Here is a 13738-nt window from a genome sequence, read left to right as displayed (position 1 = left end):
CGCTGCTGGAGCGCATTCAAAAAGTGCCGACATGGGTTCATCCCAACTGGATTCCCAGTGCATATTAACACTCCTCCCATTTAGTATAGCAGAAACTGTCCTCTCAGAGAAAGAAGTTCCCTTCAGTCAACAAACATTACCGTCACTATTGAGGCTGAAAACAAAATTGTTATTTGTCACAACAGTGGAGAAAGATTGCAGAAGACACGACACATTTCTCCCTCATTAAACACTTCCACACTTCCTAACTTGGGCTACTTTTACATTTGAAAAAGGAAAAGAATGAAGTTAGTCGACTGTAAGTTTGGGCATATTGAGTCACACAGTCTCTCACCTTCAACAAGCAGCTCATCTACACCCATAATGTCATGTTCACTCCGACAATAAGTCTGATATTTAGAGCTCATTCTTGGTAGGTTTGACATGCGTGGATGGTGAATGAGTCAGCAGTAATATGGACACCAAAAGAAGAAGAAAAGCCCTGATTCGTGTCCCAGAAGCAGGCAGAACTGTCATGTGCCAAAAAGTGATCCACTTTAACAAGCAGTCTCTGCAACAAAACAACTAAACTACACTCAAAAACAGGGGGCGGACTCGGGATTGGCAAGTGACTCACGCGATAATGTGGTGGCAAGATGTGGGTTAGTGTCTGTAGAATGGAGGCGGTTTGGATTTGGCATCCCATACTTAGACTTAGACTTTCTTTATTGTCATTGCACAAAAACATATCACTGTATTATGGCAACGAAAGTTCGGTCTGAGGCCTCCGGTTTGCAAAACCAAAAAATATATGTCCAAAATAAGTAAATATCAGATAAATACAAATAATAATAATAAATATAAATATAAATATATATATATATATAAATATATATATATATATATATATATATATATATATATATATATATATATGCACACAATGTAGAATTATGATAAATGCGAGTGCTGTGACAACATTGAATATTTCTAGGATTCCATAACATTGTGATAGTTTCATTGTGGAAGTTCTGAAACCCGACATGTACAACTGGAAAGAAAAGTTTATTGTTGTTTTGGAAAAAAAAGTCACCTTCAAAGACAACTGTCACAATTATTATCATGAAATCTGTTTTTTTAAAGCCATATTGTCCTCCACAAGCCACTCTAAAATGACGGTGAAACACATTTTGTCAGTACTCAGAAGTCCTTTTATTGGTTTGACTCCCTTTGAGGAAGTCATGTTTCCATTTTTTCATTGCCCTGAACGCAGCACAGCACATCGGTACATGCAAAGACATCAGTGAGGAATCTCTCCAATGAGTCATGGATTCAGATGGTATTCTGAACACCAGCAACTGGCCCTTTTTTCTTCCTTTTTCCATTCACCAACTTTTCTGCTGATAGACTACATAAACACCTGCAAAAAATATCCTCCATTGTAGAGATTATAGGCAATAAACAATGGAATTTTGTGGAAATTATAAGACATAAGAAACATATTTGTCGATATTACTGCTGTGGAGACCATGGATCACTGTTCATCCTTGAGATACTGTGATGCTGCTGCCTTGCAGATGAAGACTCAGGCACCGAAGAGCCCAACCAAGTTGAGGACAAAGATCAAGCTGAAGACGGTGATGACGATGACAATCCAGGTTTCACGGACAACAATGAGGAGGATCAAGGAATCGCTAATGACAAGGATAAAGATGAAGACGATGGTAAGAAGTTGGCTCACTTTCAAGCTTTTGTTTAGTCATCCACTGCATCACTGCAGTGAAGAGGAGCCGCGGTGCCTTTGCATAGACAAGAAAAACAAAAAAAAGTGACAGGGAAAATATAGATGTTTATTTCAGATTTGTTTTCGGACTAAAACTACATGTTTGGAAATGAAACCATAAATATGCAAAATGACTGTCACCACAAATCAGCATGCCACCGTTTTCAATTCGGGAGTGCAGTATCCGATTATATGATTCGTGTCGAATAGCAGAACCTGACAATGAAGGTCAAGTGATGATCTGTTGTTGAAAAGGTTGTTGAAATGTTCAGAGTATTTTTTGCTTTCACAGAAGAAGAGGAGGAAAAACCTGCTGAAAAGGCGGAGGATGACGGCGGAGGAAAATCCACTGTAGAGATGGAGGGTGAGTCGACGCAGTCCATCCATTGCGTTGTATTATCCAAGGTCAGGCATTGAAGCAGCAGACTCAGTCATGCGTCTAAGTAAAAATCTTCTCCATCTCTTTTGTGTCCATGGTTCACTCAAGAATGTCCTACCATCTGAAGCAGCTGCGACTGCAACTTTTGACTGGCAGCGGTTGTCTGTTGAGCTTTGCAGTATTAACCGGCGCCTTCTTGTACGTTTAAGGGAGATGAAACTAACACTACTGTTCACCATCTTTTTCTATTCATTGCTATCAAACACATGTGAACTATTCCAGGGGTAGTTGGTGGTTTGTAGCTCTTAGAGCCAACAGAACCAGCAAGACTTTTACTCTACCTCGACATCACCTCCCACCCTGGTCTGACTTTCGAGGAACATTATTATACACATTCATCGCAGATTTCCTGTGCTGTAGTAACCAAATAATGTCTTGTGTTTAATAGCCTTGTGGGATCAGTACGCATTGTGTACATCTGTGTTCTGTATGAGGACAGTGGTGTTGCACAGGTGCAGCAGCTGATCAGTCAGACCACCTCACTCATTGTTTTGAGACAAACGCGAGGAAGTCACATGTACCCTTCACCCAGCAAAGCACCATGTGAAATAGAAACATGGGAAAGACACATTCATGGTTATGTAATGTTGATTTTGTCATGTCGAAAATTGTCGTACACCTTGCGACATTGTGCACACCAAAGCCCTGTCTCCTCAATACGGAACCTGTAAGGTGGAGCTGCCATCTTCTGCTGGGCTGTTTAGGTCTAGCTATAACTAGTGTAGCCAGCTGTCAGTTTGAAAAGTTTGTCATTTAAAAATGTGCTGCTTGAAGGTCCAAATGGGACCTTCTCCTGAAGGTACGCCCACCCTGAATGGTAATCGGCAAAACTTGTTGGACGACTTGCATTCGAGTAGGCAAGGCCCTGTTGTTTGAAAAAGGTAGCTCAGTCTGCTGGGGGCGGGCCTGAAGTCAGCGGTAAGTCAACAGAGATGCCAGAAACGTTTCCCTAGAAGTGAACTGGAGCTGCGACCCTTCTACCCAAAACATGTCGCATCCCTGCCCCTTTCCTGTAGCGCGACTGTTTGTCGGACATATCGCGTCTCGACCCTGACTTTGGTGAGAACGTGCCTTAAGGATGGAAATCTACTCCACCATTCCATCACCTGTAGTAAAACCACAGCGCCCCCTCCTGACAACAATAGATTGAGAGATACTTGACTTCAAAGATTTTGTGAGGAAAAAAATCCCAAAATGATCTACGTTTATAAAGTAAATAATATGAGGAATAGCTGTTTTCAGAGTGATGCTTGCTGACTTTATAAAACTCCACTGAAGGGGTTATTTTCCTGATTCCGTTGAGGCCGAGCTATCGAATGTTTTGCATGCATTTGCATTCAGTCAGCCAGCGTGATGATGAGGCAGGTCATTATCTAAAGACCTCTGCTCTCCCATCACAAGACTTTTTTTTTTTTCTCCTCTTTGGCTGGCACAGTTGCTGATTAACCGTATTCTCTGGAGGAGCGCCGAGCTGTGATCCCCAGCCAATCCCAAACACGGCGCTAACACAGAGGTCTGAGTCACTCTCACCTCCATTTCACTTTGTTTGTGACTGACATTCTATTAATTTAGACTTGGACCCAACATTTCGGATAGATCTCTTTGTGATAGCTTTCCCCCATTCTACCTGAAAAGCCATTGGAATATGTCTTACAAACACTCAAGCCCTTCCATCACTGGGAAGTTTCACTCCCGCCTGTTGATTGTGTCGACCCAGAACCTGCCAGTGTCCATCACGTCGGAGAATGGATCTGGGACTTGGGTGGCCCCAGGCCACCGTCGGCCTCTTGATTCTTTTGTGCAAGCCGCATATTTTTGCATGAATACTTCTAGAAGTAGCTCTTACTTTACGTCGATTTCACTGGAGATTTGATGATAGTACATTCTTTTCTCATACTAACAGTGGTTATTGCGTCATTTTTTTTGCATGACGCTGTAGACATGGAGCGAATAGCGCGACTGAGGCAATAGCTGCATTATTCCACCAAGTATAGTAACGCAACCTCTGTGACTGAGGGTGGCGCTCTTCAGTCTCTCTGGTTCTACTGGTAATAGAGTACGTAGACAGATCCGGAAAGGTAGCAAGGAGACATTTGGACATCGCAGTACTCACAGCAATCATGACAGATGAGGCAGTTTAACTAAAGAGTTCCAGAATCAGCGCCTTGTTGTGATTTTCAACGCTGTCACCCTCCTGTAGCCTCTCCAGTGTCTACCTCTATGGCACAGTTGAAGGTCACAAAGGCAAACATCACCCAGTCCGATCATGGTCAAGCTAAACAGTTACACGGCAACTTAACCTTGCCATTATTTAACTTTATACTGGTTGACAAATTCAAATTTCTCACCCATTGTTGGACTAAGCTGTTGACATTCATTTTAACATAAATATCATACAAGTAACATCTGACTTACAACCGGGATTGGGTCTGACCAACCGGTCGTAAATCAGGTTGGACGTAAGTCGATTCAAAATAAGCGACGCGAGGGTTATATGTACTACTGTAGTGGTAGATCATTGTGGGAGAGTGAGATGCTGGGATACTGTGCTGCCGTAACTGTCGTACTGGTGGGCTGCAACGTGCTGCGGAGCTAGATATTGAATAAAAAAAGGGCGGGTGGACATCGAGCAGGTCGGAAGTCGGAAGTTACGTGTACAGTTGATCCTTTCCCACCAGAGGCATTTTGCTCCCTACAAAATACCACGAGTATGATCTGCAAAAACTCACTCTAGCAAATGAAAATAGAATCCCAGACCCCTGCTGCGTCTCCGAGTGCTCTACTTTACTTGTTTTGTCCACAGTTCGAATACCTGTGTTGAAAAGCACCAAGCAACAATTTGGCGACGACTTCGATGACTTGCCTGCCTGTATAGATATGGGTACTTCCGTTGCCAAGATGCACATGCATCTTGTTGAGGACGTTGAGCGTAAGTGGTCTAGTACAGGTCTAGTCTTAAGCCTCACCCTTACGAAAGATGCGTCTTTCCCGTCTGATCATTTTCCTTGCCATGATCAAGAAAGCTCAAGAAAACATGGCGTCGTCTCAGGAAAAGTCTGCGTCCATATGATATCACTGAAAACGCCTGAAGAAAGAAACGAAAGTCAGAAAATAGTTCTACTCTTCCCAAAAGAATCACTGGTTAGACAGCGACAGTGACACACTGGTCTTATCTGTTGTGGTAGTCGTGCCGACAGATTAGTATTCACAAGACAGCAGAGCCAATATGGTTGAGCGTCCGGCAAAATATTAAATCTTATTCAGTCCAACACCACCTGACGTATCCCCTCGTAACCAGCTATTCACAGAGCAAATGATTCCTGTGCAAATACCCTTTATGGAAAGTAATAATTGTAATCTTGTTGCCAGTGGACAGAGAGGTTATATCTGCTCCGCTGAACGGAGTCATAAAAGGTCTCGTAATGAAGGACAGACTCCGTAATGAATCATACAATTTGAAGAAAACAGGACGTGAGACTGTTTTCGTCATGTTAGTAATGATCCGCTGCCTGCGTGGGCTGTTTTTTGACATTCTCTTAGATTTGCAATCACGTTGTGTGCAAATTTAAATGCCAGAAATGCTAATATATTCCTTTGTTTTGTCCTCACAAACAATCAGGTGGCAGATGGGACATTAAAAGCATTTTGAGCCTTTGTTGTTTTCCAGAAATAAACTTGGAATTTGGGGGAATTAGCTGTCAATCACGTCGACAAGCATGTTTCATTCACGCTGTGGATTAATATTTCAACTGGGAAATATACAGTGGTGAGTGGAAGCGCAAGTCTTTATTAATATTTCATGTTATTTTTCAGACAGTGTTTAAAAGTGTTTTTCTTTTTAAGCAAGCAGATAGCAGCGAGAGAGAGAGCGGTTCTGAAAAGGCTTCTATTCAGCAGCATCCTGTTATATATGCATAAAGTAAAGATCAGTTCTCCGAGAAGTGACCCCTGAGACACCGCGTTTCTGATGGTGATTTCACTTGACCTGTTGCCATTGGATAATGCTGGAACATGTTGATGCCGTGAAGATGTGAAGATGAGTTGCTCCATGTTCCCCTGAACTGAACTTTTCATTGGGGAAAAATGTGGCCACCTCATCTGTGTGAAGCTCTGCGGTTCCCCTACCTGACATCACCCTGTCTGCAGCTGCAGCCTTGGATGCATTTGAAATACACATTAGCAGCTCTCTGCCCGCCACACTCAACGCTTCACTCCTAAACCTTGAAATATGGAGGTCACACTCGGCACACATTAGCGGTTCCCACACCGTCGGAAGTGCTGCAGACGTACCTTCCTGTGCGATAAAAACACACTGCTACCTCAGCATTCGTGGGCTCACGGGCACATTTGCAGTCTCGGCTGCTGTTTTGACATCAAGCCTTTCAAGATGGGGGTAAAAAAGTAGCAGCTTATTTACACTCATTTAAATAGAAACCTCTCACTCATCATAATTCACTGATTAAAAAACATGCCTGGATCCTTCTCACTTTCTGTTACATGACCAACGCTCCTGCAGTCAGCATCAAGATGAACACACTGATCCTGTTACGGTGATTTATGTTGCTTGTACATCACTTATGAGGACACAGTGAGAGGATATATCTACTTTTAATCAGGGTATTCGCTCCCATTCCATCAAAATTAAATGTATTTCTGCAGCGGCAATGAGATTCCGATACTGAAGTTGCTGTGAAGAATTCCAGCATGTATTAATATGCATGACATACGTTGGAGGTTGCATTGTAACTGTGCCCAGAATATTTATCTGGCAAGCCTTGTTCTGGAGTCTTGTGAGAGGGACAGGAGCTTCGGTAAGCCCCCGGAACATCCATAAATTAAAATGAGACCGGCTTTGCCTTAAGCTAGAAATAAATAAATCTAGGTTGTGAGCAGAAATTGTTTTCCCTTCATGCAGTCTGCTTCTCTCAGCGGAGTCGATGGCTGTTGTCTGAGCTCCGAAGGTAAGATGTAATGGCTGCACAGATTCAATGCCACAGACTTTGCGGTTGCTCATCCTTCTTTCTATTCACACCTGCAGCGAGTTTTTACTGTAAATGTTATTATTCATTTCCGCTCGCTTGAGCAGGCTCCAAAGTTTTGGGGCAGTTCTTTTAGGGTTAAAAAAGACGTCCGTCTTGAATTCATCCCTTGTCTTCATACAAAAAAGGCAGCCATCGGCTTTGTCCATTGACCCTTTAGGTTTTCGATTGAAGGACATGTTCCGCCTTCAGCGCGAACCGTAAAAGAAAGAAGTTGTGGCGAGGTAAGTCAAGGGATGGCGCTTTCCACATGTGTCGCAAATGTGTCACGATAACGCCATTAAATGGTGATTCCTGGTGATTTGAAATTTGTGGTAGCCATGGGGCCATTTTGCCCTCAACTATTGATTCACAGTTTAAAAATGTTGACAACTATTTAAAATGATTTGATAGCAGTTTTAGATTTTGGAGTCTCTAACAATGCACTGCAGGGCTACAATGTTCCACTGGTTCTTATGTTGTGTGCTGATGTAGTGGGATATCCTTAATGTGGCATTTTTAAACTTATTTTTTAGTGGCATGTTCTTTGTAAATACATCATTTTCCACTCAGTCTTCAATACTTGGCATAGCATGGTCTTCTTCTCTTGTTGTTTTCTTGGATACGGTGAATGTTTATCTCATCTGATTCTTTAACAGTAAAGCAGAAGAGAATGGATGGATTCAATTCTTGAAATTGTCCATATATCTTGCAATATCATGCACACATTTCAAGTACCCAGAGACCAGACTAGAGTTGAATCTAAACTCGAAGGATTCAGTTCTTTGCGTTTTGCCTCTGTCGAAGCATACGGCAAATATATATTTGAAATGTACCCTCCACCTCTCGAGCTTCAGGAAAAGCAAGGGAGCTACTTAAACGGCAGCGCGAGGGAAGTCAGGTGGGACGTACTGTGGAGATGAGATGGAAGGCGGATGAAAACAAAAGCAGCACAACAATCTCAGACTGAAAACAACAGAAAGACAAGTCACAATTACATCAAGCCAGAGGCGGTGGGCGACGACTTTCTCACCGCTTATGTCTCCCTTGATTCCACTCTTCTGCAGAGACCTGTTGTGATTCTCAGAAACATGAGCACAAACTGGTCCATCTCATTACCACCACGAGTTCCCAGTGTTCTTTTTACTCCTCAGCTTAAGCAATTTATCGGACGTTTCTTTCGCTCGATCCGTGTGTGAAGAGCAGCAGACTCTCCATTCTCTATTCAGCAAGTTTAATTGTGAAAAAAAGTCTTTGAGTAAAAACCTCTACACCTGCATTTCCAGAGCTCTATCAGAACAAATCTGTCTCCATTGTGCCGCACCTGAAATGGAATATGGTTAGAAAAACTCTCAGTCCCCAGGGCGGTTTTTAGTGCTTTGTACTGCTATTTTGTAATGCAGCCCTTCACCGTGTTCCTGAAATACTTGCATGAAAGCAAAGTGAAAATGGATCATGGGAATACTTAACAGACAAAACATGTTTTACTATATGTGACTGATGTATTCGGAAGTCACTTTGTATTTTTAGACCAGAATGTACATTTACTTTTATGTCATGCCCATACACTTGTTCTAATATTGCATCGCAAATTCAAAGCATTTTTTAAAGAAGCAGAGTGATTGGGTGGGAATTGTTACTGTACTCGTTTCAGCGAACATAGGAAGTGTTTTTCTGTGTACTAGTCATGTATGAGAGTAAAATATACACAATATTTAAAATATGAAATATTAATATTAAAATATCATTTCAGATTTCTATTTCAGATTCTAAAACAAAAGTGAAAGCAGATTAGTCAGAGGCGATGAAATCGATCAAATTTGTACCCTTTTATTTACCCTTAAAGCACTCAAAATGCGTTGTTTCCGCCCGCGTGTCTGTAGCTCCTTCGACAGAGTCGATCTGCAGGAGGTCTGGAATCGAGAAGCAGCCGCTGAGACCGGCTGTGGTTTCGTAACTTTGGGCACACGGGTGAAAACCGCGCATTTTTAGGGCTTTAATGTGAATTAAAGATGCAAGACGCTTTCTCAAGACAAAGTGCGTTCGGCTCAAAAGTCCGACGTGAGCACAAGTGAGACGGATTTTGGCCGCTGACTTGATCCCAGCTGGAGAGCTGCACCTTGTCTATTGTGAGAGCCGCGTGGATAAATCGAGACGCTCCGTATTATGCAGCTTGTTTGTTGTTTTCATAACTAGTTTTGAAAAGCGTTTTTGCACCACTGACCTTTCTACAGCGCAGACAGCACCGCTGCACCCGCTGCTTATAGACCACTGCGGCTTACATATGAACAAGATCTATTTTCCTTCTTAAATTTAGTGGGTGAGGCTAATATTCCGGTGCGCTCTATAGTCCGGAAATTACAGTAGAGTTTCACAAACTTCTTGCTTGTGATTCGAGGAGGTGTTATGGATTTATTTGTATTTCCCTTCCCAAGTGGCTCAGAGTGCAACCGACCAACAATCCGACTCAATGGTCTCTTCAACAAAATTCAGCCACAGGCGTTTTGCTGAACGTTGCTCACGTAGAAGCATGTTGATCTTTTAATGCTGAACGCGCGAGGACTGACATTTATTATGTAACATTCAAAATCCATTTCTTTTTCCTCACTTTTTATGGGAAACAGAGGCCTTCAGCCATGTTTTATTGCCACAACAGGACACCTTGGTGTTAATCTGATTCCGTGGCTGTTCTGGTGGCCAAAAGTCATCGGCACGCAATTAACTTTTTGGCATAAGATTGTACACATGTGCCGGGGGCGGGAATCTTTCGGGAGTGTGCTACCATTGTTTAAGCACATTAGACTTTACTTTCCATTTTCTTCCTTTTCGCACTGACTGTGAAAGTGCAGAAAAATGGGTCTCAACCAATTATTTCCCTGCTGGGACCTTGTGCCAGTGCCATGTTGTTGCCACGTGCAACAGCACCTCCATTGTTTCTTATTTTCCTCTTCCTCTTCTCTCCTCAAAGAGAAAGCTACATTCTGGTCATTCATCGGGTGATGCAGAGAAGACTTGCTGTCTGCTCGATGTCCATTATATTGGTCAACTCTGACCCTAAAGCTGGCTTCAAAGATAGACTCACCGCTACACGGGACCCTTTTTTACCGCTTTCCTTTGAAGCTCCTCTTTTGATCAGCTCTCTTATCCTGCATCTAGCCCACTGTTTGCTCCACAAAAGTGGCTGCTGAATGAATTCAGAGCACAGGGAGTATTGTCTGAGACGCAACGAATTTGTGTTTGAAATGTCTTGAATAAAATTTATATATGGTACGTTTCTTCTCTAGAAGAAACATACCATATATGCACAAAATATTCCTTGGGTTTTATTGTTCTTTAACATAATGAGATTTCTGAAGCCTGTTTACAGTAAAAAGTTAAAGTAGATCATGACACTGAATTGTGTGAAGGTTTAAAGTGCTGTGGAATGGATTCCAGTTAGCCTCAAATGTTGACGCTGTGGTGCAAACTCTGATCACAAGACAGAGTGAAATTGAGTTACCTTATCATTATAATGTTTTTTTAACAGGTAACCACCAGCTCTCTTTATAAAACACCTCCTCTACTCCCACATGTCTCCATAATGGTTTGCGTTGCTACCGTTGAGATGAATGGTGCAAGACCCCGACTGAATGCAACTTCAATAGAAGTTGAGTATGTATTGAGAAATGGAGTGCGTCAATTGTTGTAGCTTTTGCTTCTCCGATACCCAACCACCTCAAGGAACGGCTCCACTATGAGCCATTCTCCTCAGATCAACCCAATTGGCTGCCTCCCTCTCGGAGTTTGTTCAAAATCTTTCAGCTCTTAGATGATGCCAGGCAAGCTGAGCTCCCAACTTCAGAAGGAATTGATGTTGATTTTCCAGCCTCAAGCCTCCACTGCCAGGGTTACGAGGCGTTGCACTGCCCCATGGGACTGTCAGCTCTGTGGCATGTATACAGTACTGTAGATATACAGTTGAGGAGATTAGCAAATCTGGCCTAAGGGTTGTGAAGCATCGTCCTCAGAATGAAGTGGGAGTTTTTTTTTGTCCTCCTTTCACAACACTGATATCACATAAAAACCAACTCCTAGTGCGCTGGTGCCCCTTGAGCTCAAGGGTACTTGTTGCGAGATGCCTCAGGACATTTTGGCCCACAGCTAATTGAAAGCTGACCTGCCATCGCTGTGAAGTGCGCTGGCTTGAAACAGCAGTAATTGTCTGCTCCATGGTTTGTTACTCAGTTGGAAGAGTCGCCCATCAATGAGGGAGCGATTCAATGAAGAGGAAAACTTCAGTGCTCGAGCCGTCTTTGAAACTTGTTCAGTCCCCTGCTGCCAATCCAGAATTTATTTTCCAAAGAAACAATCACATCAATTGCTGTTAATGATAAACTGCAGTCTGCAGTTTGCTTCCAGCAAACATGTTGGAGTAGTTTTACCCACAGTTTCATTTCTAAGAATCAATGTTTCTTCTCACCGTTTGGTCCATTTGACTCACCACAGCAACCACCAACTCAGCAGTGGCTCTTTATCTTCTTCTAAAGTCGTCTGAGATTAGCCGTTGGATCGATAAGTCAAGCTTATAAAGTCTGATGCTTCTCCTTTGTTTGAGCCAAAGGAATAAAACTGGACAGAATAATCTTCATCATCATCATCATCATCATCGCACCGGTGCAAAGAAATCCTCTCTACTGAAGCAGTAGCAGTAAGAAGCAGGTGTTTTTGTTCATCCCGAACTCTTCATCGTATCAATACTTACTGGTCGCACCAGGTTCTCATGAATATCATCTTATCCTCATAATTTGCTGTACGTCTTCATAACCTGATTTCTTAGAGCTGTAGTGATTTTTTTTGTCGATTCTTTTTCTCGCGTGGTGGAAGAAAGTCCAGCACCACTCAACCCTGGCTTTGTTGGACAAGTGATTCAATTGAGAGGATTTTCAAGTGATAAATCCGTCTGTAAAACACACTCAGACGCCACCTGTACTAAGTACTAAGTATAACAACAACAATATTCATAATAGTAATAATAACACTGAAGGAAAAACAAGTTTCATTGAAAAAGTTCATGGCTACCATGAAGTAAAATTAAGACTCTTAACTGTATCTTAACAAACAGTGTCTATTTATTGTTTCTATTATTCAGTGAACTACAACTTTACAACCATTATTTGGTCACATTATGGTGTCTCTGCTCCCTTCATGACAGGATGAGTCTTTCTGTTTTAGCTCCTTGATGTAAAATGTTTTTTTTAGCGTATTTGCCACCATGGTTCACAATTCTCAAGTTGAGGTTGCTTATTATGCATCAGCCGTCCGGGGTAATGGAGAGAGGAATGGTTGGTGAAGAAGAGAGTGCAGGCTGGGTGGGATGAACCAAGTTAACAGAGTTGCAGCAAGGGTGAAAGGGATGCTTGACAAGGCCAGTAGTGGTTGGATGTCTGAGTTGACATCATGAGAAATGAGTACATAAGAGGGACAGCTGCTCTGGAGAATTAGGGAGGACACATGGTTTGGACCCATCAAAGGAAAGACAATGTTGGGGCTAGAATCTTGGCTTTACCGGGGAAAAAAGAGAAGAGGAAGGGAGGACCCCTGGTTCTGAAAGAAGTTGGTGCAAAGGTGAAACATAAGGGTTTTGGTTGAGAACCTACTGGCCTCAATGTCGATCCACTTCTCTGACCAGGATTCGTGGTACAAACTTTCCTTCTCCCCCCCACATAAGCCTGCTGCCTCTGCACATTCTTCAGCGTGCTGTCCCATTTTCAATGTATAGCTGGCTTCCTCAACATCCCTTTTGTGTCAAATTAAAGAGTTCCCCGCCTGAAGAGCCTCGCTGGTTGATGTTGTAAACCACAATTGGTATCAAAAGCAGAAGTGGGTTCAGCAGCGGCACAAGGAGAGTCTTGAGATTATGTTAAGTGATTCACGGCGTGATGAGAGAGGCCACCGGTGACAGCAGGTTTAGCAGGTATGTAGGTCACTCAGGGGGGAGGCCTCGTTTGCATTACCTCCTTCCGTATCTATTTTGGTGTTGTCTCTTACCTCTACACTTAATCAGTTACACACCGATTTCTTTCATCCTTCCCAGTGTTCCGTCTCATCTTTATCTCCCCTTGTCTTCAGAGTGTCGTGGAATATCTTAGAAAGTGGCAGAAGAGACGCGTCGTGAAAAATGGATCAAGAGTCAAAGCCGGTTTCAAGATGTGTTGTTGTTCCAGCTCTTCCAAGCCTTTTGTAATGGTCTGTTTGACGTATGTTAGCGTTTCTCTTTGTATCACTCTTCCCTTTAATCACCTTCACGTCCTCTGCGTCAGAGCTTCACCCCAGAGCAGATGGTGTCCTGCTCTGCTTCCGTCATTCAGAGTACTTTGTGGTTTCTCATCCTGTCCAAGCCGGTGTAATGAGTCTTTTCACTCAGTTCCGAGGACCCTTCCCGGTCTCCCAGCTCCCCCTCCGCAGACTTATTGCGAGGTTTCTGAGAGCCACGGGGGAGCACACTTGTGTCCACAACCCCTCGGCCCTTTTCTGAAGGAG

General features: G+C 42.9%; 1 protein-coding gene across 2 annotated transcripts in view; it reads left to right on the top strand.

Moving 5' to 3' along the window:
• Positions 1 to 13738, top strand: part of macrod2 (mono-ADP ribosylhydrolase 2) — a 498510-nt gene that overhangs the window by 472459 nt on the left and 12313 nt on the right. For both annotated transcript variants that reach the window (XM_053874271.1, XM_053874270.1), the window contains exons 14-15: positions 1557 to 1703; positions 2055 to 2126. In XM_053874271.1, the coding sequence (XP_053730246.1) occupies positions 1557 to 1703; positions 2055 to 2126 (219 nt within the window). The remainder of the gene's footprint in view (positions 1 to 1556; positions 1704 to 2054; positions 2127 to 13738) is intronic.

Source organism: Synchiropus splendidus, chromosome 9 (genome assembly GCF_027744825.2).
Source record: "Synchiropus splendidus isolate RoL2022-P1 chromosome 9, RoL_Sspl_1.0, whole genome shotgun sequence".
Taxonomy (NCBI): Eukaryota; Metazoa; Chordata; class Actinopteri; order Syngnathiformes; family Callionymidae; genus Synchiropus; species Synchiropus splendidus.
The sequence above is the reverse complement of the archived record's forward strand: the minus strand, read 5'-3'. Positions and strand labels throughout refer to the sequence as shown.